We start from the raw sequence: 21,196 nt of genomic DNA, 5'->3' as shown, positions 1-21,196 counted from the left end.
AGATTAATTTCCTCTTCCTCGGATGGAGGACTACGTTGATCAGGTCTGAGCGGCTAAGTTTGAGAGCCGGGTTGTGACAAGTGGGGGTCTTGTGAAGTTTGAACTGTTAAAGGGCTATTGGCAGGTGCCACTGACGAGTAGGGCACGAAAAATCCCTGCCTTTATTACACTCTCCCGTCTGTATTTGTACTCGGTTATGGGTTTCGGCTTGCTTAACGCACCTGAACAGGGTTGTCTCCGGTCTGTACTTGTATTCGGTTATGGGTTTCGGCTTGCGTAACGCACCTGCCACTTTTCAGCGTCTTATGAACAGGGTTGTCTCCGGTCTGGTTGGGTTGTTTATCTGTTTATCTGAACGATGTAGTGGTTTATGCAGATACTTGGGAGGAGCATCTGTCTCGTATTGAAGCCTTGTTTGAACACCTGGCTGCAGATTGACAGTGAGGCAATCTGGCTAAGTGTGAGGTTTGTTCAGGCGACCGTTGCGTACCTTGGTAAGGTGGTTGGGCAGGGTGAAGTGCATCCTGTTCGGGCTAAAGTGGTGGCTATTGATGCTATTCCACTGCCATCTACTAAATAGGAACTGATGCGCTTCTTGGGAATAGATTGGTTATTACCGTAGTTTCTGTAGGAACTTCTCTACCGTAGTCGCTCCTCTGACAGATTTGCTGAAAGCTAAGGCGGTTTATTTCACATTTATTTAACCAGGTAGGACAGTTTAGAACAAGCTATCATTTACAACTGCGACCTGGCCAAGATAAAGCAAAGCAGTGTGACAAAAACAACAACACATAGTTACACATAAACAAATGCACAGTCAATAACACAATAGAAAAATCCTATGTACAGTGTCACGGCCCCTCCTCTGCAGTGCAGGGGAATAGGGTGCTAAGTAGTGCACTATATAGTGTCACGGCTCCTCCTCTGCAGTGCAGGGGAATAGGGTGCTAAGTTGTGCACTATATAGGGAATAGGGTGCTAAGTAGTGCACTATATAGGGAATAGGGTGCTAAGTAGTGCACTATATAGGGAATAGGGTGCTAAGTAGTGCACTATATAGGGAATAGGGTGCTAAGTAATGCACTATATAGGGTGCTAAGTAGTGCTCTATATAGGGAATAGGGTGCTAATATAGTAGAGTGCACTATATAGTGTCACGGCTCCTCCTCTGCAGTGCAGGGGCGGTTCCTCCGGAAGGCAGAGGAGGGTCGTTAGTGATTGGAGGAGCCACCTGGGCTCAGGGTATTTAAACGGCTTCACTAACCACTCTTGTCTCTCTCTCTCTGCTCCTCCAGGTATGATCCTGTTTTGTTTGTTCCTTTGTAGTTTTGCATAGTTTTCACTCAGTCGTTCACACACACAGATTCACGCATCCCTACACTTTACATACACCTTACATTATGATACTTTCACACCTCATTCCTTTTCCTTTGGTTAAAGTTAATAGTTTTTGGTTTATAATAAAGAACCTTTTTGATTGGCCTAAACCTGTTGTTCGTGTCCCCTCACTTTTGCCACAGGCTATAAGCAGGCCTGTAACAGCAGTGTGTGCAAATGTAGAAGAGTAGAGAGGTAGGCCATAGAGGTGAAATAATTACAATTTAGCATTAACACTGGAGTGATAGATGTGCAGATGATGATGTGCAAGTAGAGATACTGGGGTGCAAAAGAGCAAAAGGGTAAGTAACAATTTGGGGATGAGGTAGTCGGGTGTGCTATTTACAGATTGGCTGTGTACAGGGACAGTGATCGGTAAGCTGCTCTGACAGCTGATGCTTAAAAGTTAGACAGGGAGATCTGGTCTCCTCTCTGTCAACAGGCTTTTGAAGATGCAAAGATGTTGCTTACCTCAACTCTGGTGCTGGCTGCTCCTCACATGGATTTGTAATTTACCTTGCAGGTGGATGCTAGTCATGTGGGGGCAGGTGGATGCTAGTCACGTTGGGGCAGGTGGAGTCTAGCCACGTTGGGGCAGGTGGATGCTAGTCACGTTGGGGCAGGTGGATGCTAGTCACGTTGGGGCAGGTGGATGCGAGTCACGTTGGGGCAGGTGGATGGGAGTCACGTTGGGGCAGGTGGATGCTAGCCATGTGGGGGCAGGTGGAGTCTAGCCACGTTGGGGCAGGTGGATGCTAGTCACGTTGGGGCAGTGGGATAGTGTTAACTAGGGCAATAGTTGGTGTGGTGTTCCTGGGTCCTTGGTGGTCATTAGTTGTTTAGTTTTTTTTTTGGGGGGGGGGGGGGGGGGGGTGACTACCCTCCCACTCTGTCTGCCCGAATTCTTACTCTTTGCTCTTGTTTTTCATAATAGGATGTCAGTGGGCGGAGCCGGGAGTATCGTCAGCCAGATGGGACACACCTAGGCGTGGGGGGTGTGTCCCGGGGATAAATACACCTTTCCCCCATTCCTTGAGGAGACTCTCCATGCAGACACACTGTTGTTGGTTGTGACATTTTGTGGCTTGATTGTTTTGGCACCTCTCAACACACCTCATTATCACCATCTATGCACGCAACCACTCACTTACACTACTGACTACACACACCATTGTCAAGTGTATATAGTTAATAAATATATTTATTACTTGATCTCTGTCTCCCTTTTTTGTTATAGGCTATGGGCCGGTTTGTGACCGAAGCACAGAATCGTCTAGAATGTCATTGTGTGCTGTAGCGCTAAGATTTCCCTTCACTGGAACTAAGGGGCCTGAACCATGAATAAACAGCCCCAGACCATTATTCCTTCTCCGCCAAACTTTACAGTTGGCACTATGCATTCGTGCAGATAGCGATCTCCTGGCATCCGCCAAACCCAGATTAGTCCGTTGGACTGCCAGATGGTGAAGCGTGATTCATCACTCCAGAGGACATGTTTCCACTGTTCCAGAGTCCAATGGTGGCGAGCTTTACACCACTCCAGCCGATACGCTTGGGGATCTTTTTTTTCATGAAGCTCGCGACGAACAGTTCTTGTGCTGACTCTGCTTCCGGAGGCAGTTTGGAACTTGGTAGTGAGTGTTGCAACCAAGGACAGATCATTTTGACCCTCTTTGCGCTTCAGCACTGGGCAGTCCTGTTCTGTGAGCTTGTGTAGCCTACCACTTTGCGGCTGAGCCATGGTTACTCATAGACATTTCCATTTCACAATAACAGCACTTACAGTTGACCAGAGCCAGCTCTAGCAGGGCAGACATTTGACGAACTGACTTGTTGGAAAGGTGGCATCATATGACGGTGCCACTGTTCTTCAGTAAGGCCATTCTACTGCAAAATGGAGATCTCATGACTTTGTGTTCTTATTTAGATTTCACTTTATAGTGATTTACTTTATTTACTTATTCTAATTCTTTAAGTTAGGCTGTGGCATAACGTTTTTTCTAACTTTATTAAAATATATTTCAAAACAACCTTTTAGATTTTTTACCTCACTTGAAAGTTCTAAATATGTCAAATATCAACGTAACATAAGGCAGTAGGTCTCAACCTTTTTCGATTACGGTCCCCCCAACTTGAATTTGTCTGTTACGGTTCCACCAACTGAATTTGGCTGTTACTTTCCAACCAACTGAATTTGTCTGTTACGGTTCCACCAACTGAATTTGGCTGTTACGGTTCCACCAACTGAAGTTGGCTGTTACGGTTCCACCAACTGAAGTTGTCTGTTACGGTTCCACCAACTGAAGTTGTCTGTTACGGTCCCACCAACTGAATTTGGCTGTTACGGTTCCACCAACTGAAGTGGTCTGTTACGGTTCCACCAACTGAATTTGTCTGTTACGGTTCCACAAACTGAAGTTGTCTGTTACGGTTCCACCAACTGAATTTGGCTGTTACGGTTCCACCAACTGAATTTGGCTGTTACGGTTCCACCAACTGAATTTGTCTGTTACGGTTCCACCAACTGAATTTGGCTGTTACGGTTCCACCAACTGAAGTTGTCTGTTACGGTTCCACCAACTGAAGTTGTCTGTTACGGTTCCACCAACTGAAGTTGTCTGTTACGGTTCCACCAACTGAATTTGTCTGTTACGGTTCCACCAACTGAATTTGGCTGTTACGGTTCCACCAACTGAATTTGGCTGTTACGGTTCCACCAACTGAAGTTGGCTGTTACGGTTCCACCAACTGAAGTTGGCTGTTACGGTTCCACCAACTGAATTTGGCTGTTACGGTTCCACCAACTGAAGTTGTCTGTTACGGTTCCACCAACTGAATTTGGCTGTTACGGTTCCACCAACTGAATTTGGCTGTTACGGTTCCACCAACTGAATTTGTCTGTTACGGTTCCACCAACTGAATTTGGCTGTTACGGTTCCACCAACTGAAGTTGTCTGTTACGGTTCCACCAACTGAAGTTGTCTGTTACGGTTCCACCAACTGAAGTTGTCTGTTACGGTTCCACCAACTGAAGTTGTCTGTTACGGTTCCACCAACTGAAGTTGGCTGTTACGGTTCCACCAACTGAAGTTGGCTGTTACGGTTCCACCAACTGAATTTGGCTGTTACGGTTCCACCAACTGAATTTGGCTGTTACGGTTCCACCAACTGAAGTTTGCTCTGCCCGGAGTACCCCTGATGTACCCCCTCATGTACATTTTAACCAGTAACTGTGGTCTCATTAAGTACCCTCTGTGGATCGTCCTAGTACCCCTGGTTGGAAAACCAATGGCATAAAGGCATTTCCTGTGTCCTGTATTATCAATATATCAAACAATGTTTTTTTTCATCTTTACGGTTTATATTTTGAAACGTTGCTTTCTGTGCCTCCCCCAGACCCTCCCTTTTCAATGTCACACAGTTGACCATTTGGGATGCAGACACAATCCAATCATATGTTTGATGAAATCATTAGCCTTACGACATTCGTATGAGCATTCAAATGCCGTGTGTTTTAATATACTGTATATAAATTAGCAACATCAAGACCATACACTAAAATTAATTTTCTGTCAATAATCTCAAAATAGTAGTGTAGTATCCATAAAGGTGAACACGTTGATAATCAGAGTACTAAACCATATTTTAATATTTAAAAAAAGAAAGAAATAAACAATTATTCTAACCAATATGTGTGTCTGACCTATGTCCAAGTGTCCAGGTGGATGGGGCAGGTAAACATTTAGCTGCTGGAAATCCTTATCGTGGTGAAGGACTTGGGCTTTTTGGACCTCCCCATCCCCACTCTCAGTTCACCTTTGCAGCTGCCGGAACTGGCTCTGTTGTTGCTGTCCCCTTGGCTCTGGATAGAGGCTGTTTCAGGCTGTGTTGACGATGACGATGGCTCAGATTCGTAGAGAACGCAGATGGAGCCGTCCTCCCCTATCCGGTATGACACCTCGTATGGATCCACCCACATGGTAAGCTCACTGGGCAGAAGGGTGAAGAGCTGTTCTCTGGTCAGTCCGATGGTGCCGGCGGCTTCACCGATGACTGGGTCCATCTTGTGGTTCTCGTTGATTCTGATGCATCTGTAAGCTGAGCCCCGGCAGGGAGCGTTAGGGAACCAGTGGTGTTTGTAGTGCTCTGCAAAAATAAACAACAAAGTCATGTCAGGATTTTTTTTTTTTTTTTACCTTTATTTTACTAGGCAAGTCAGTTAAGAACAAATTCTTATTTTCAATGACGGCCTAGGAACAGTGGGTTAACTGCCTTGTTCAGGGGCAGAACGACAGATTTGTACCTTGTCAGCTCGGGGGTTTGAACTTGCAACCTTCTGGTTACTAGTCCAACTAGGCTACCCTGCCGTGTGATGTAGAAAAGGATTGGGCAGTCAAAACAGCCATTTTAGCTCTCTGTCTTTCATGTTTTGTCATTGTGTGTGTGTGTGTGTGTGTGTGTGTGTGAGAGAGACACTTTTGCTACTCAGACATCAATCACCATTGAAGATTTTAATAGCAAGAATATCAGCAGCAATTACAAAACAAAACAATCCACACAATGATCATTATGTCCTATCCTGGTGTCTTATGTTTTCTGTCCTACAGGTAGCTAGCTAGCTAAGTGACAGTCTAATGTTCATTCTTAGCCTGTAGCCCTACACTTCTACTTGATATGCTTAAAAAAATATTTGAAAAAATGTTACTGACCGTGTGATGGAATGCATACTTGTCTGGTGATTTTTATAGGCTACCCTATGCATGAACAGTGATATTCCCCATTCATTTTACCTCCCAGAGATTTTTCGAGGGAATAGCTGAAATGCTGAAGTTGCTCCTCGGATAGCAGTCCAGTTGTTTTCAGTAATCTGGAGATGAAATTCGCTGCTGTGGATACCTCCGTTTTCATTTTTATATCTGTCTCACAGTGTAAACAAACGGAGAACATGAGTTCACAATCAAACTAAAATTACATTTATACCAAGATTGTAACGGAAATAACAACCTAGGTAATAACAATGTTATAACGACCCGACACCATCTCTCTTTGTTGCAATTATTAACGTAAATGACACGAGAAGAAAAATAAAACAAACCTGGTCTACAATCAGGAGGTAAAAAAAAGTTACTGTATCGCTTCTTCTCCTTGCAAATATGACTAGGAGATTTTGAAAAGGGGGAAAATGTAGATTACGTGTGGTGGGGGGGGAGGAGAAAAAACAACGTATTTCAGTGTAGTCTTTGGCGCTCACAACACTGCTTCTTTTTTCTGCTCAGCTGGTAAACATTCTGGAGTACCCACAGAACCCCAGGCAACCAATCCTGTCACACATCACCTATGACGTCATACAGATTTCACTCTCTCCTTTTTGTGTAAGTGGAGAGAATGTAGTTGAACTTTGTTCACTAAATGTTACACAGAATTATGCCATAATGATATCACCGCAAATATCCATCAAAAAAATAAAACATATGGGCGAAGTATTTCAATGTCTTTATTTTATGATCTGATATGTACTACTGACACAATGTGTCATGGATTGAATTAATTCACTGAGATGAAATGTTGCGTAAACAATCTCTTGGGAATCAATTTTTAAGAAGTCTGTCTCTGTCCCTTTTTTTGTGTGGAGATTTTTTGTCTGCTTCGAGAGAGAAGGATAAGATAAGAGCGAGAGAAAGAGAGAGAGATGGCAAAACTCGGCGTTGTTATTTTTGTCCCTTTTGGCGATCCATACAGTTTTTATCGCGGAGCGCTTTCTAGACCAATAGGATCGCTGTTTATGTTGAGGTCGTGAATAAGCAGCGTTGTGATTAGCTCATTCTGTAAAACGTTTGAAAGATGGTTTGATAGCTTGCTAACTGAGTTAGCCTGCAGCTATTTTTTTGTGAACTTTTTATTTTATTTTTAGGAATGCCTTCTAAATTGTGAGACGTGCGACAAATAACTAGCCAGAGGCTTGCTTTGAACCGCAATACCGGAGAGGTTCAGGTTGAATGGTTGAGTTCCCTGACCCACATTGACTGGCGCTAGTTAGCTTGCCAAAGTTCGCTAGCTAGCTAAAAAGTTTCTACTTGGCTATCCAAGCTACACGTTTTCTAGTAATTTTAGTGGCAAAAAAAGTAGTCGGACCCCTGGCCCGGTAACATGGCGTACCCACCCCGCAAGCGCCTCAAGGTGGTGAGCCCTGCGGCTCCATGTAACGACCCCTTCGGAGGTGACGATGACTTTACCCAGGATGATCTGGAAGAGATTGATATTATAGCATCACAGGCCGTCAACGGGGATCTAGCAGGACCAGGGCCAAGCTCCAAAGGGACGGGGATGGGACCCATTGGTCCTCGACCAGGGGAGTCGACGAAGCCGTATTCGGGGAGCAGACAACAACCCTCTGGTCTGGCTAGGAGTAACTCCATGAGAGACAGAGAGATCCCCGAGTTACCATGTAAAGACACATTCGGTAAGACTTCTGAAATAAATGTACTGTCTGTGGCCTAAAGCACTTAACTATGCCTGACAGAATATATATTGGCCTCATGTTCTTCCATTCCTGACAGGAATATACACTAACGTTACCGGTCAAAAGATTTAGAAAAACCTACACATTCAAGGCATTCTCATATTTAAAAAAAAACATTTTCTACATTGTAGAATAATAGTAAAGACATCAAAACTATGAAATAACACATATGGAATCATGTAGTAACCGAAATAGTGTTAAACAAATCAAAATATATTTTATATTTGAGATATTTAAAGTAGCCACCCTTTGCCTTGATGACAGCTTTGCACACTCTTGGCATTCTCTCAACCGCCTTCATGATGTGCCTAGGGTTGCACATTTTGGGGAATATTCAAAGGTAGAAACTTTTTGTGGGAATTACCGGGACTATATGGGAATTAACGTAAATATATGCAAATTAATATCAATATATGCAAATTAATATTAATATAATTTAAATATAATGTTTTTTTGCATTGGAATTATTTACTATATCATATGGAGAGAGAAACCTTTTTACCTCATCATAAGTAGACATATTATCAAATGATTAAATCCTTCCAATATAACATTTTAAAACAATTTAGTTACGAATTTAACTTTTAATTAAACGAGTTGACTCTAAAAATGGGATGATTTCACTGAACAACAAAAGAAAGGGAATTTCGAAGGATCCCCAATGATCCATCGCATCTCCCAAAAATGTTTTCAACATACATCTGTAAAATGATAGTCTAGAAACTCAAGCTTTTGGTTGTCTTCCTCTCAGGCTTCCATGTCTTCTCCCTGGACCTCCTCAATGTCCACCTCTTGAACATCAGACTCTGAGGCCTCATTTTCACTGTCACTTTCCAACCTTGTTGAGGATGGCTCATTGCCAGGCTCAAAAAGCCTCATATTTGCCCGGATGGCCACCAATTTTTCAACCCTTGTATTGGTCAGCCTGTTGCGTCCTTTGGTGTGTGTGTGTGTGTTCCCAAACAAAGACCAGTTGCGCTCTGAGGCGGCTGATGTTGGTGGGATTTGGACGATGATGGAGGCAACAGGGGAAAGAGCCTCAGATCCACAAAGTCCCTTCCACCAGGTGGCTGATGACATATGTTGTGTACAAAATGTACGCTACGGCGTGTTTGGGCTTCAGGCAGAAGTCGTCACGCTTTCTGATGTATTTCAGAACAGCAGTTTCCTCTGCTTTGAGCAATAGTGAAGTGGGCAGGGCAGTTCGGATTTCTTCTCTTACATCTGCAAGCAGAGTCTGAACATCAGACAGGATGGCATTGTCTCCCTCAATCCGTGCAATGGCTACTGCTATAGGTTTCAGGAGTTTCAGGCTGCTTACCACTCTCTCCCAAAACACATAATCCAGGAGGATCCTCTTGATGGGGCTGTCCATATCGGAAGACTGTGATATGGCCATTTCTTGGAAAGACTCCTTCCCCTCCAGGAGACTGTCAAACATGATAACACCACCCCAACGGGTGTTGCTGGGCAGCTTCAATGTGGTGCTCTTATTCTTCTCACTTTGCTTGGTGAGGTAGATTGCTGCTACAACTTGATGACCCTTCACATACCTAACCATTTCCTTGGCTCTCTTGTAGAGTGTATCCAATGTTTTCAGTGCCATGATGACCTTGAGGAGCAGATTCAATGCATGAGCAGCACAGCCAATGGGTGTGATGTGAGGGTAGGACTCTTCCACTTGAGACCAAGCAGCCTTCATGTTCACAGCATTGTCTGTCACCAGTGCAAATACCTTCTGTGGTCCAAGGTCATTGATGACTGCCTTCAGCTCATCTGCAATGTAGAGACCGGGACCAAATTAGTAGATAAAGCATATCTGGTTGGAGGGATGCATGCTGGGCGAAGAACATTCAGAAATCTCTTCCAATACACATTGCCTGTGAGCATCAGAGATGAACCAGTAGCATAAACAGCTCGAGCAAGACAATCATCAGCATTTCTCTGACTTCCATTCCATTAAATCCAAAAAACCTCTGATTCCAGAAGGACCATGAGCTGTTGCTATGGATAAGGTGTCCGATTCATAATTTTCACCTTGAATATAAGTAGAGGGACTTTTGTCAGAGGTTGCTTATTGTGAGCGTGGAGGGAACTTTATGCACTTGGCCAGATGATTCTGCGTCTTTGTTGCATTCTTCACATGATTTGGCACAGTATTTGCAAATGTACACTGCTTTTGCTTCTACCTTAGCTGCAGTGAAAAGTCTCCACACATCAGATAGTGCCCGTGGCATTTTCCTGTAAAGAAAACACAAATGCAATTCCATGTACAGATAAATAGTTAAGCAGTTAGATTAAACAACTCCTTTGTAAGATAAATGTTTTACAATGAAACATGTATGGAAACAGGTGAATTAACACTCCTCAGTTAGCAGGCTCAAGCAAGCTAAAAACCCACATGGTAGCAAAAACTAACTATCAGAAATTGTTAACGAGTTAGAAATAATTTAAACACACTTTGCTGTAGGCTACTATTTACTAGTTAACAAAAAATCATGTATGGCATATACAATATATTCACCCCACCCAGTATTGTAGTCAAAACTTACCAAAAAGCATGTAGCCCTTGGCTCAGACAGTGTAGTAGTGTGGACTCATTAGCATCTCATTAGTGTGCCAGATCTTGATAATCAGCTGTACATGTGATGGAAGAATGCACTGTGCATGTGATGGAAGAATGCACTGTGCATGTGATGGAAGAATGCACTGTGCATGTGATGGAAGAATGCACTGTGCATGTGATGGAAGAATGCACTGTGCATGTGATGGAAGAATGCACTGTGCATGTGATGGAAGAATGCACTGTGCATGCAGATGCAGAGGGTTGCAATTCCATTGAATTGGGGATAGTTTAACCAAAATATGCCACAAGACCTAGAATTGCCTTATGTGTATCCCACAATAAAAGGTTCACTGTTATAAGCTAACTTTTTTTTAATGAATTTAAGCAAAGTTCCCAGGCATAACTTCCCATGGAAAATTTCCGGAAAGTTTCCCAATCCTTTGCAATCCTAGGTGTGCCGCCTTAAAAGTTTGTTTGTGGAATTCCTTTCCTTCTTATAGTGTTTGAGCAAATCATATACAGAAGATAGCCCTATTTGATAAAATACCAAGTCCATATTAGAGTTCAAGTAACCGATATGAGGAATGCATTTCAATTAACAGGTGTGCCTTGTTGAAAGTCAATTTGCGGAGCCAATCATTGTGTTGTGACAAGGTAGGGTGGGTATACAGAACATAACCATATTTGGTAAAAGACCAAGTCCATATTATGAACAACTCAAATAAGCAAAATAGAAACGGCAGATCCATCTTTCCTTTAAGACGCGAAGGTAAATGCAGAACATTTCAAGGTTTCTTCAAGTGGAGTTTTGCAAAAACCATCAAGCACAACGATGAAGCTGGCTCTCATGAGGACCCGCCACAGGAAAGGAAGACCCAGAGTTACCTCTGCTGCAGAGGGTACGTTCATTAGAGTTACCAGCCTCAGAAATTGGCAATTAACTGCACCTCAGAATGCAGCCCAAAATAAGCGCTTCACACAGTTCAAGTAACAGACGCATCTCAACATCAACTGTTCAGAGGAGACTGTGGGAATCAGGCCTTCATGGTCGAATTGCTGCAAAGGAACCACTACCAAAGACACCAATAAGAAGAAGAGACTTGTTTGGGCCAAGAAACACGAGCAAGACATTAGTCCGTTGGAAATTTGTCCTACTTCTGATGAGTCCAAATTGGAGATTTTTGGTTCCAACCGCCTTGTCTTTGTGATACAGTGTGAGTGAACGGATGATCTCCGCATGTGTGATTCCCACTGTGAAGCATGGAGGAGGAGGTATGATGGTGTGACGGTGCTTTGCTGGTGACACTGTCTGTGATTTATTTAGAATTCAAGGCACACTTTAGCAGCATGGCTACCACAACATTCAGCAGCGATAAGCCATCCCATCTTGTTGGCACTTAGTGGGACTATGACCCAACACACCTCCAGGCAGTGTAAGGGCTATTTGACCAAGAAGGAGAGTGATGGAGTGCTGCATCAGATGACCTGGCCTCCACAATCACCCGACCTCAACCAAATTGAGATGGTTTGGGATGAGTCGGACCACAAGGAAAAGCAGCCAACAAGTGCTCAGCATATGTGGGAACTCCTTCAAGACTGTTGGAAAAACATTCCAGGTGAAGCTGGTTGAGAGAAAGCCAAGAGTGTTTAAAGCTGTCATCAAGGCAAAGGGTGGCTACTTTGAAGAATCTAAAATAAATATTTTTGGGGTTACTACATGATTCCGTATGTTATTTCATGAGCAGGGCATTGACTCTGGATACTTCTGTGTGTCACTCTGAATGGGAGTCTGTTGGATGACTGGTGTGGTGTAGTTGCGGCTTCACTGCATGTATATTGTATGTTTCGGATATTCAATACTTTTTTTAAAGAATGTCTTCGGTGTGGTAATTGGTATTACCGAAAATAAATACCAAAACTTTGGCAGCCATACCATTCTAAAGACCTTTATTCTACCTGTAAGATTTATGGAAAGATTATTCAAATTGTTGAGTAATGGAATAAGATTTTTATATATAATCTTATTCCATTACTCAACAATATAAACGCAGATCTAATTAATTTAAATTATCTTCCCATACATTTTACAGGTAGAATAAAGGTCTTTAGAATGGTATGGCTGCCAAAGTTTTGGTATTTAGCATCCAGAGTCAATGCCCTGCTCAAGGGCACGTTGACAGATCTCCCACCAGGCCGAAAGAATGTGAACCCGAAACAACATTCTATCTCCCGCACAGCAACTCCACTCCAATTCCACATCCCAACCCTCAGCTTCCCTCTGCCCAACCCACTTCTCTCTCTGCTGGCCACCCTCTTCGGATTTCTATGCAACATATATCTTTCAACTATGCTGTGAAGTTTAACGTACAATTTCAATCTATCTAATCGAATTGAATCCACAGATTGCGAGTTGAAGATAAGTACTTTTACTGAGAGTATTATTAATTGACTGACCTGGTCTCTCCAGATCTCCTAACAGTACTATTTCTAGGCTCAATTTTAGATCAATGCTATGCATTTTTTAACCATTCCTGAACCTGAGACCAGAAACAGGCTACCTGAGGGCAATACCAAAATAAATGGTCTATTGATTTTGTATCCTCACAACAAAATCTGCAGAGCTTTGATGATATTATGCCCCAAATATTCAACATTTTGTTGCTGGCAAGAATTCTTTATAATAATTGTAGCTGAAAAGTACGAGGTCTTGAATCTTGCATTGTTTTATATATCAACTCATACACCCTGTACATCGTAAATCTCTTATTTTGCAATCTGTATGTCACAGTTGTCAACATCCTGGTCCTCAAATTAAACTCTGATACTTTCCTATTTATACTATTTTTATTCCTCCACTTTTGATCCTTTATATTGGGCAGACAGACCAGTTCCCTACCTCCTCCCGCTGCCACCTGCCTCCTCCAGTTTTGATCCTTTATATTGGGCAGACAGACCAGTTCCCTGCCTCCTCCCGCTGCCACCAGCCTCCTCCAGTTTTGATCCTTTATATTGGGCAGACAGACCAGTTCCCTACCTCCTCCCGCTGCCTCCCGCCTCCTCCATTTTTGGGGTAATGCTGTAAAAAAATTGGCTGTACTCTTGGATTGAGCAGACCTTCCCGTACAATTCTGATAACTCCATGAAGGACATAACTCTACCATTCCAATTTACAATATAATTTAGAAACAAAATACCCTTTTCAAATATCTTTCCCATAAATACAGGTATTTTATCAACCAGCATGTTTGAGTTCAGCCATAATATTTGTTTTATCTTTTCAGGGGGATGAAATTGAAATTGTAGCCAGCTCTGCAAAGCTTGTTTGAAAAAGAGAGCTACTTTGAAAAAAGTATAATTTCAATTCATCGAGGCAAAAAGGCCATTTTTAAACAATACATGAGCTTTTCTTATTAATCTACTTGAGAACCATTTAGGGTTCAAGTAAAACTTTTGAATAAGTGAAGCTTTTAGAGAGGTTTAGTGCTTTTATATTTAATAATCTCAACCCACCCAATTCATATTCATCATATAGATAGGCATGCTTTATTTTGTCTGGTTTAGGATCCCAGATAAAGTTACATATTTTTTTTCTCATATGATAAAAAAAAACATTATCTGGAGTTAATCTGGGAAATTTTTCTGTAAATAGACAGGTATTTACCTCTCCATGGTTACACGGATCTTGTCTATTTTTTACAACGTTTCTATTGAAATTCAATGTGGAGAGTTTATTTATATATTTTGTGATATAAATACCAAGTATGTCTACTTCACCATCAGCCCATTTTATAGGTAAACTGCAGGGTAATGTAAAATGTGTATTTTTTAAGGATCCAATACGTATTATTGTACAGTTATCATAATTAGGTTTTAGTCCAGAGAGTCCAGAAAAGTTATCTAGATCTTCAATGAGGCGTTGTAGGGATCTAGCTTGCGGACTTAACCTCTTAAGGCTAGATATAATAATAATAATAATAATAATAATAAATAACTAATATAATATATAATAACTAATAACTAACATAAAACTTGTGTCATCATCATACATGGACACCTTTGTTTTTAAGCCATGGATTTCTAGTCCTCTAATGTTGTTCTTGGATCTGATTTTAGTAGCTAGCATTTCGATGGCCATTAACGAATAGATATGGTGACAGCGGACACCCTTGTTTAACTCCTCTTGACAATTCAAAACTCTCTGAGAAGTAGCCGTTATTTACTATTTTACACCTGGGGTTGCTATACATTATTTCTACCCATTTTATAAGAGAATCACCGAAATGGAAAAAAAAACAGGCATTTATAAATAAAATCCAGTCTTACTTTATCAAATGCCTTTTCAAAATCCGCTATAAATACCAGGCCTGGCTTCTTAGATGTTTCATGATGTTCTATGATTTCTAGTAGTTTGTCGTATATTATCTCCAATGTATTGTCCATGTAAAAAAACTGTCTGATCAGGATGAACAATACCTTGTAAAACCCTTTTTATTCTGCTATGCATTTTGCTAGTATTTTTTGCATCCCAACATTGAAGTGTACGAGGCCTCCAGTTTTTTTTTGATAGACTGGGTCTTTATATTGCTATCTGGGTCTTGTTTTAATAATAGTGAAATCAGACCCTTCGCATTTCATAGTTTTGATGTCTTCACTGTTCTACGATATAGAAAATAGTAAAAATAAAGAAATATTGTCCTCTTGTTCTTCCATTCCTGACAGAATATATATTGTCCTCTTGTTCTTCCATTCCTGACATAATATATATTGTCCTCTTGTTCTTCCATTCCTGACAGAATATATATTGTCCTCTTGTTCTTCCATTCCTGACAGAATATATATTGTCCTCTTGTTCTTCCATTCCTGACATAATATATATTGTCCTCTTGTTCTTCCATTCCTGACAGAATATATATTGTCCTCTTGTTCTTCCATTCCTGACATAATATATATTGTCCTCTTGTTCTTCCATTCCTGACAGAATATATATTGTCCTCTTGTTCTTCCATTCCTGACAGAATATATATTGTCCTCTTGTTCTTCCATTCCTGTCAGAATATATTTTGTCTTTTTTTGTTTTCGCAGGGAACAGACATCCGTCTAAGACTGACGGGGAGCATTTAAAGCAACTGGAAGCCCAACAAGCAGACCTCCAGAAAAAGGTAGTGAAGTTGTGACACTAAAATCCTGGAAAGGCTTGTGACATATATTCACATTGCTAGTTTATTTTTAAGAAATCTCAGCAGCATGCTCAAAATCATGTTTGGCTAGTCAAAACCAAGTAATACAGTGTGAAATATGACAGTGTGACGTGGTGTCGTTCTCCAGCTAAAGGAGGTAGAGGAGGAGATCCTGATGAAGAACGGAGAGATCAGAGTGCTGCGTGACTCCCTCAGGGCCGCCCAGCAGGAGAAGGAGACGCAAAGACAGGCTCAGCTCCTCCTGGAGAGGGAGAAGAGAGACACTCAGAGCGAGAAGGAGAAGGAGCTCTCCAAGAAGGTAGATGTCCCAAGTCGGTTTTTGATTCTGTACGACTATCAAACCCCGATGTGTTACGAAACTACCTTTTACACACTATCCTGCCGAGTCCGAACTAGAGTTGCAAAATTTCAGTAACTTTCTCAAATTTCCCAGAAATCCTGGTTGTAATTTATCAGGTATCAGGAGGGAATAAGCAGGACATCCAGAATCCTCCAGCCTGGATTTCTGGAAAAACTGGTCCTTTTTCTTTTTGCATAGTTACAGGAATTTTGCAACCCTATGCCGACCCAAACCGTATGTAATGTAAGCTCACTCCACTGCACACTGACACCCGTTACAGTGGAGGAAGCTATAAACTGTTAGCATCACACTGACCCCCGTTACAGTGGAGGAAGCTAAACTGTTAGCATCACACTGACACCCGTTACAGTGGAGGACGCTAAACTGTTAGCATCACACTGACCCCCGTTACAGTGGAGGAAGCTAAACTGTTAGCATCACGCTGACACCCGTTACAGTGGAGGACGCTAAACTGTTAGCATCACACTGACCCCCGTTACAGTGGAGGAAGCTAAACTGTTAGCATCACACTGACACCCGTTACAGTGGAGGACGCTAAACTGTTAGCATCACACTGACACCTGTTACAGTGGAGGAAGCTAAACTGTTAGCAGCACCTTGAAGTCAGTTTCGCGTGAAGGGGTATCTCATCCTTTACTTGTCTGACACAAGGTGATGAGCCACTGCTTTATGGTTTACATGAAATCTTTCTCATCCATTCTCGTTGATATTGTATGCATCCCAAATAGCGCCCCGTTATACTATTAACCAGAGCCCTATGCAGTATAAAGGGAATAGGGAGCCATCTGGGTTTTCTGATGACCATCTAGCCCATTGGTTTGTCTGGCTGTATTTTGTTATGATGGTTTTCTGATGACCATCTAGCCCATTGGTTTGTCTGGCTGTATTCTGTTATGATGGTTTTCTGATGACCATCTAGCCCATTGGTTTGTCTGGCTGTATTCTGTTATGATGGTTTTCTGATGACCATCTAGCCCATTGGTTTGTCTGGCTGTATTCTGTTATGATGGTTTTCTGATGACCATCTAGCCCATTGGTTTGTCTGGCTGTATTCTGTTATGATGGTTTTCTGATGACCATCTAACCCATTGGCTTGTCTGGCTGTATTCTGTTATGATGGTTTTCTGATGACCATCTAACCCATTGGTTTGTCTGGCTGTATTCTGTTATGATGGTTTTCTGATGACCATCTAGCCCATTGGCTTGTCTGGCTGTATTTCGTTATAATGGTTTTCTGATGACAATCTAACCCATTGGTTTGTCTGGCTGTATTCTGTTATGATGGTTTTCTGATGACCATCTAGCCCATTGGCTTGTCTGGCTGTATTTCGTTATAATGGTTTTCTGATGACAATCTAACCCATTGGTTTGTCTGGCTGTATTTTGACGCTCCACAATACAAGCACAATACAAGTTTCCGTTGGACGTCTGTGTACAATTGGACAATAAAGTCCATCTGTTTCTTCTAATGTGTCCGCAGGTGCAGTCCCTGCTGTCTGAGCTGCACTTCAAAGAGGCTGAGATGAACGAGATGAAGACTAAACTACAGAACGCAGAGAAAGGAAGGAAAGCAGTGGCTTCACCTGTCCCCAGAAACAGGTACCCAAACTCACACACCTGTCCCCAGAAACAGGTACCCAAACACACACACACCTGTCACCAGAAACAGGTTAACTGCTCTTCGGGTCGACCAGTCTTTCTGTATATGATATGTAATGAGATGATTGGACCAGAGAGCACACAGGAAAAGTATGCGGACCAATGATTTTCAGGCAGACATTAGGTATTTTCCAACCTGGGGAGGGTTAGCTATTGTCTTGTTATGTTATGACTTTACAAAAATGCATCAGGGTTCTAGCCAAAGAATGTAAGAGAGGTACTGCTCTGCCTTGTAGACTGACTGCGCCATTTGACTTGATTTATTATTATATAAGGCAATATTTAGCTTTCGGTTGCTGGAAATTGATAGATTGCAGGATTTTACAATATTTGCACATTATTCTTGCACACAGCTCTGTCAAGTTGGTTGTTGACAGTTGCTAGACTGACATTTTCAGGTCTTTGCCGTAGATTTTCTAGTCGATGTAAGTCCAAACTGTAACTCGGCCCCTCCCGAACATTCAATGTTGTCTTGGTTAAACAACTCCTGTTTAGATTTGGCCTTGTGTTTTAGGTTATCGTCCTGTTGAAAGGTGAATTCATCTCCCAGTGTCTGCTGGAAAGCAGACTGACCCAAGGTTTCCTGTAGGATTTTTCTTGTGCTTAGCTCTATTCTGTTTATCTAAACATTTTTAGTCTCGTCCTTGTTGATGACAAGCATACCAAATATATTAAGGAGGATGGGATCCACCCAAATAATTTGTGTTCCTGGATCCTTTCTCAACATTTTAAGGCTGCGTTGAGAAAATGACTTATCAATGACCCAAACCCTGCTCAGTTAATCCCCACCATTGTGACACTGAGTCACCATAATGCTTCAGCAAATGTACATTATCCCAGGGGTGTTGGAAGACACAATGTAAGTAACCTAATGTATGTCCCTCTAACTGCCCTGAATGCCTCTGATCCCACAGCTATTGTATGCAGTAATCATGCGTCTATGAACCAGAGTGATACTGTTAGCACTGAGGCATGTGTGCCCTAGGAGGAAGTCCACTGTGTGTAGCTCACCCTGCAATAACATGAGCATGTCTACTTCTGCTATACTTCCCAGTAAAGCAATGAAAACAATCAAGCACCCCAGAAAAGTGCTAAAAATAGCCCCCGTAAACATATGTAGCTTAAAGAAATAAGGTTCATGAAGTCAATAATTTGCTAGTAACAGATTACATTCATATTCTGACTATCTCTGAAACTCACTTAGATAATTTCCTTTGATACAGTGGTAGCAATACATGGTTATAACATCTACAGAAAATACAGAAATTCCAATGGGGGCGGTGCTGTGGTCTATATTCAGAACTACTTTCCTGTAAAGCTTAGAGAGGATCTCATGTTAAATAATGTTGAGGTAATATGGCTACAGATTCATCTGCCTCACCTAAAGCCCCTTCTGGTGGTGGGAGGCTGCTATAGACCAAGTGCCAGCAGTCAGTATCTGGATAACATGTGTGAAATGCTTGATAATGAATTTGTTGACTCAGATGGTTCATTCATCACAAAACCCACTGATATTGCCAACTACTTTAATGATTTTTTTCATTGGGAAGATGAGCAAACTTAGGCATGACATGCCAGCAACAAATGCCGACACTACACGTCCATGTATATCTGATCTAATTACGAAAGACAAACATTGTCGTTTTGAATTTTAAAAATGCAGTGTGAAAGAGGTGCATTTCTGTTGTCTATCAACAATGACAAGCCATCGGGGTCTGACAACTTGGATGGAAAATTACTGAGGATAATAGTGGACAATATTACATCTCCTATTTGCCACATCTATAAGCCTACTAGAAAGTGTGTCCCCTCAGGCCTGGAGGGAAGCTAAAGTCATTCCACTACCTAAGAATAGTAAAGCCCCCTTTACTGTCTCAAATAGCCGACCAATCAGCCTGTTACCAACCCTTAGTAAACATCTGTGAAAAACGGTGTTTGACCAGATATAATGCTATTTTGCAGTAAACAAATTGACAACAGACTTTCAGCACGCCTTTAGGGAAGGACCTTTCACATGCATGGCACTTACACAAATGACTGATGATTGGCTGAGATAAATTGATGATAAGAAGATTGTGGGGGCTGTCTTGTTAGACTTCAGCGTGGCTTTTGACATTATTTATCATAGTCTGCTGCTGGAAAAACGTATGAGTTATGCCTTTACACCCCCTGCTATAATGTCGATAAAGAGTTACCTGTCTAACAGAACACAGAGGGTGTTCTTTAATGGAAGCCTCTCTAACAAAATCCAAGTAGAATCAGGAATTCCTCAGGGCAGCTGTCTAGGCCCCATACTTTTTACAGTCTTTACTAACGACATGCCAAAGACCCGTGTGTCTATGTATGATCACTCAAGGATCACTCAACACTATATACGTCAACTACTACAGCGACTGAAATGACTGCAACACTTAACAAAGAGCTGCTGTTAGTTTCAGAATGGGTGGCAAGGAATAAGTTAGTCCTAAAAACAAAGCATTTTATTTGGGACAAATCATTCACTAAACCCTGAACCTCAACAAAATATTGTAATGAATAATATGGAAATTAAGCAAGTTGAGGTGACTAAACTGCTTGGAGTAACCCTGGATTGTAAACTATCATGGTCATAACATATTGATACAACAGTAGCTTAGATGGGGAGAAGTCTGTCCATAGTAAAGCGCTGCCCTTCCTTCTTAACAGCACTATCAACAGGGCAACCATTAATAATATGCACGTAATCTCTCCTGACTGAAAGTGGAGGAGAGATTGACTTCATCACTACTTACATTCATGAGAGGAGTTGACATGTTGAATGCACCAAGCTGTCTGTTTGAACTACTACACACACAGCTCAGACACCCATCCTTACGCCACAAGACATGCCACCAGAGGTCTGTTTAAACTACTAACACACAGCTCAGACATCCATACATACCCCACAAGACATGCCACCAGAGGTCTGTTTAAACTACTAACACACAGCTCAGACATCCATACATACCCCACAAGACATGCCACCAGAGGTTTTTTCAGACTCCCCAAGCATAGAACAAACTGTGGGAGGCGCACAGTAATACATAGAGCCATGACTACATGGAACTCTATTCCACAGTACTACATAGAGCCAGGACTTTATTCCACATCAAATAACTGATGCAAGTAGTAGAATCATATTTATTTTAAATACACCTTATGGAACAGCGGGTACTGTGAAGAGGCACAAACATACTCACTACACACACTGATTTTGTATTGTAGATATGTGGTAGAAGAGTAGTGGCCTTAAGGCGCACACTTAATGTGTGAATGTATTGTAATATTTTTAATTGTATAAACTGCCTTAATTTTGCTGGACCCCAGGAAGAGTAGCTACTGCCTTGGCAGGAACTAATGGGGATCCATAATAAACCCCAGGAAGAGTAGCTGCTGCCTTGACAGGAACTAATGGGGATCCATAATCAACCCCAGGAAGAGTAGCTGCTGCCTTGGCAGGAACTAATGGGGATCTATAATAAACCCCAGGAAGAGTA

At 41.9% G+C, this 21,196-nt stretch overlaps 2 protein-coding genes and 1 long non-coding RNA gene across 3 annotated transcripts in view; 2 read left to right on the top strand and 1 right to left on the bottom strand.

The window, feature by feature from the left end:
* Positions 1–1,157: 1,157 nt before the first annotated feature.
* LOC118965396 lies at positions 1,158–2,754 on the top strand. The gene is made up of 3 exons (XR_005052725.1): positions 1,158–1,572; positions 2,312–2,444; positions 2,615–2,754. It is a non-coding gene; the product is annotated as an uncharacterized LOC118965396 (long non-coding RNA).
* Positions 2,755–4,866: 2,112 nt separating this feature from the next.
* On the bottom strand, positions 4,867–6,508 carry si:dkey-42i9.4 (B-cell translocation gene 1). The gene is given in 3 exon segments (NM_001160529.1): positions 4,867–5,523; positions 6,168–6,293; positions 6,473–6,508. Coding segments are annotated over 2 exon segments (522 nt in total). The 5' UTR covers positions 6,286–6,293; positions 6,473–6,508; the 3' UTR covers positions 4,867–5,119.
* A 639-nt stretch (positions 6,509–7,147) lies between these two features.
* atrip (ATR interacting protein) overlaps positions 7,148–21,196 on the top strand; it is a 46,437-nt gene continuing 32,388 nt past the window's right edge. Inside the window, exons 1-4 of the mRNA XM_036984286.1 lie at positions 7,148–7,837; positions 15,546–15,622; positions 15,789–15,959; positions 17,503–17,621. Coding sequence (XP_036840181.1) covers positions 7,525–7,837; positions 15,546–15,622; positions 15,789–15,959; positions 17,503–17,621 — 680 coding nt within the window. The 5' untranslated portion in view covers positions 7,148–7,524. The remainder of the gene's footprint in view (positions 7,838–15,545; positions 15,623–15,788; positions 15,960–17,502; positions 17,622–21,196) is intronic.

The sequence above is a fragment of the Oncorhynchus mykiss genome, chromosome 7 (assembly GCF_013265735.2).
Source record: "Oncorhynchus mykiss isolate Arlee chromosome 7, USDA_OmykA_1.1, whole genome shotgun sequence".
NCBI lineage: Eukaryota > Metazoa > Chordata > Actinopteri > Salmoniformes > Salmonidae > Oncorhynchus > Oncorhynchus mykiss.
This window is presented reverse-complemented; position numbering and strand designations above follow the sequence as displayed.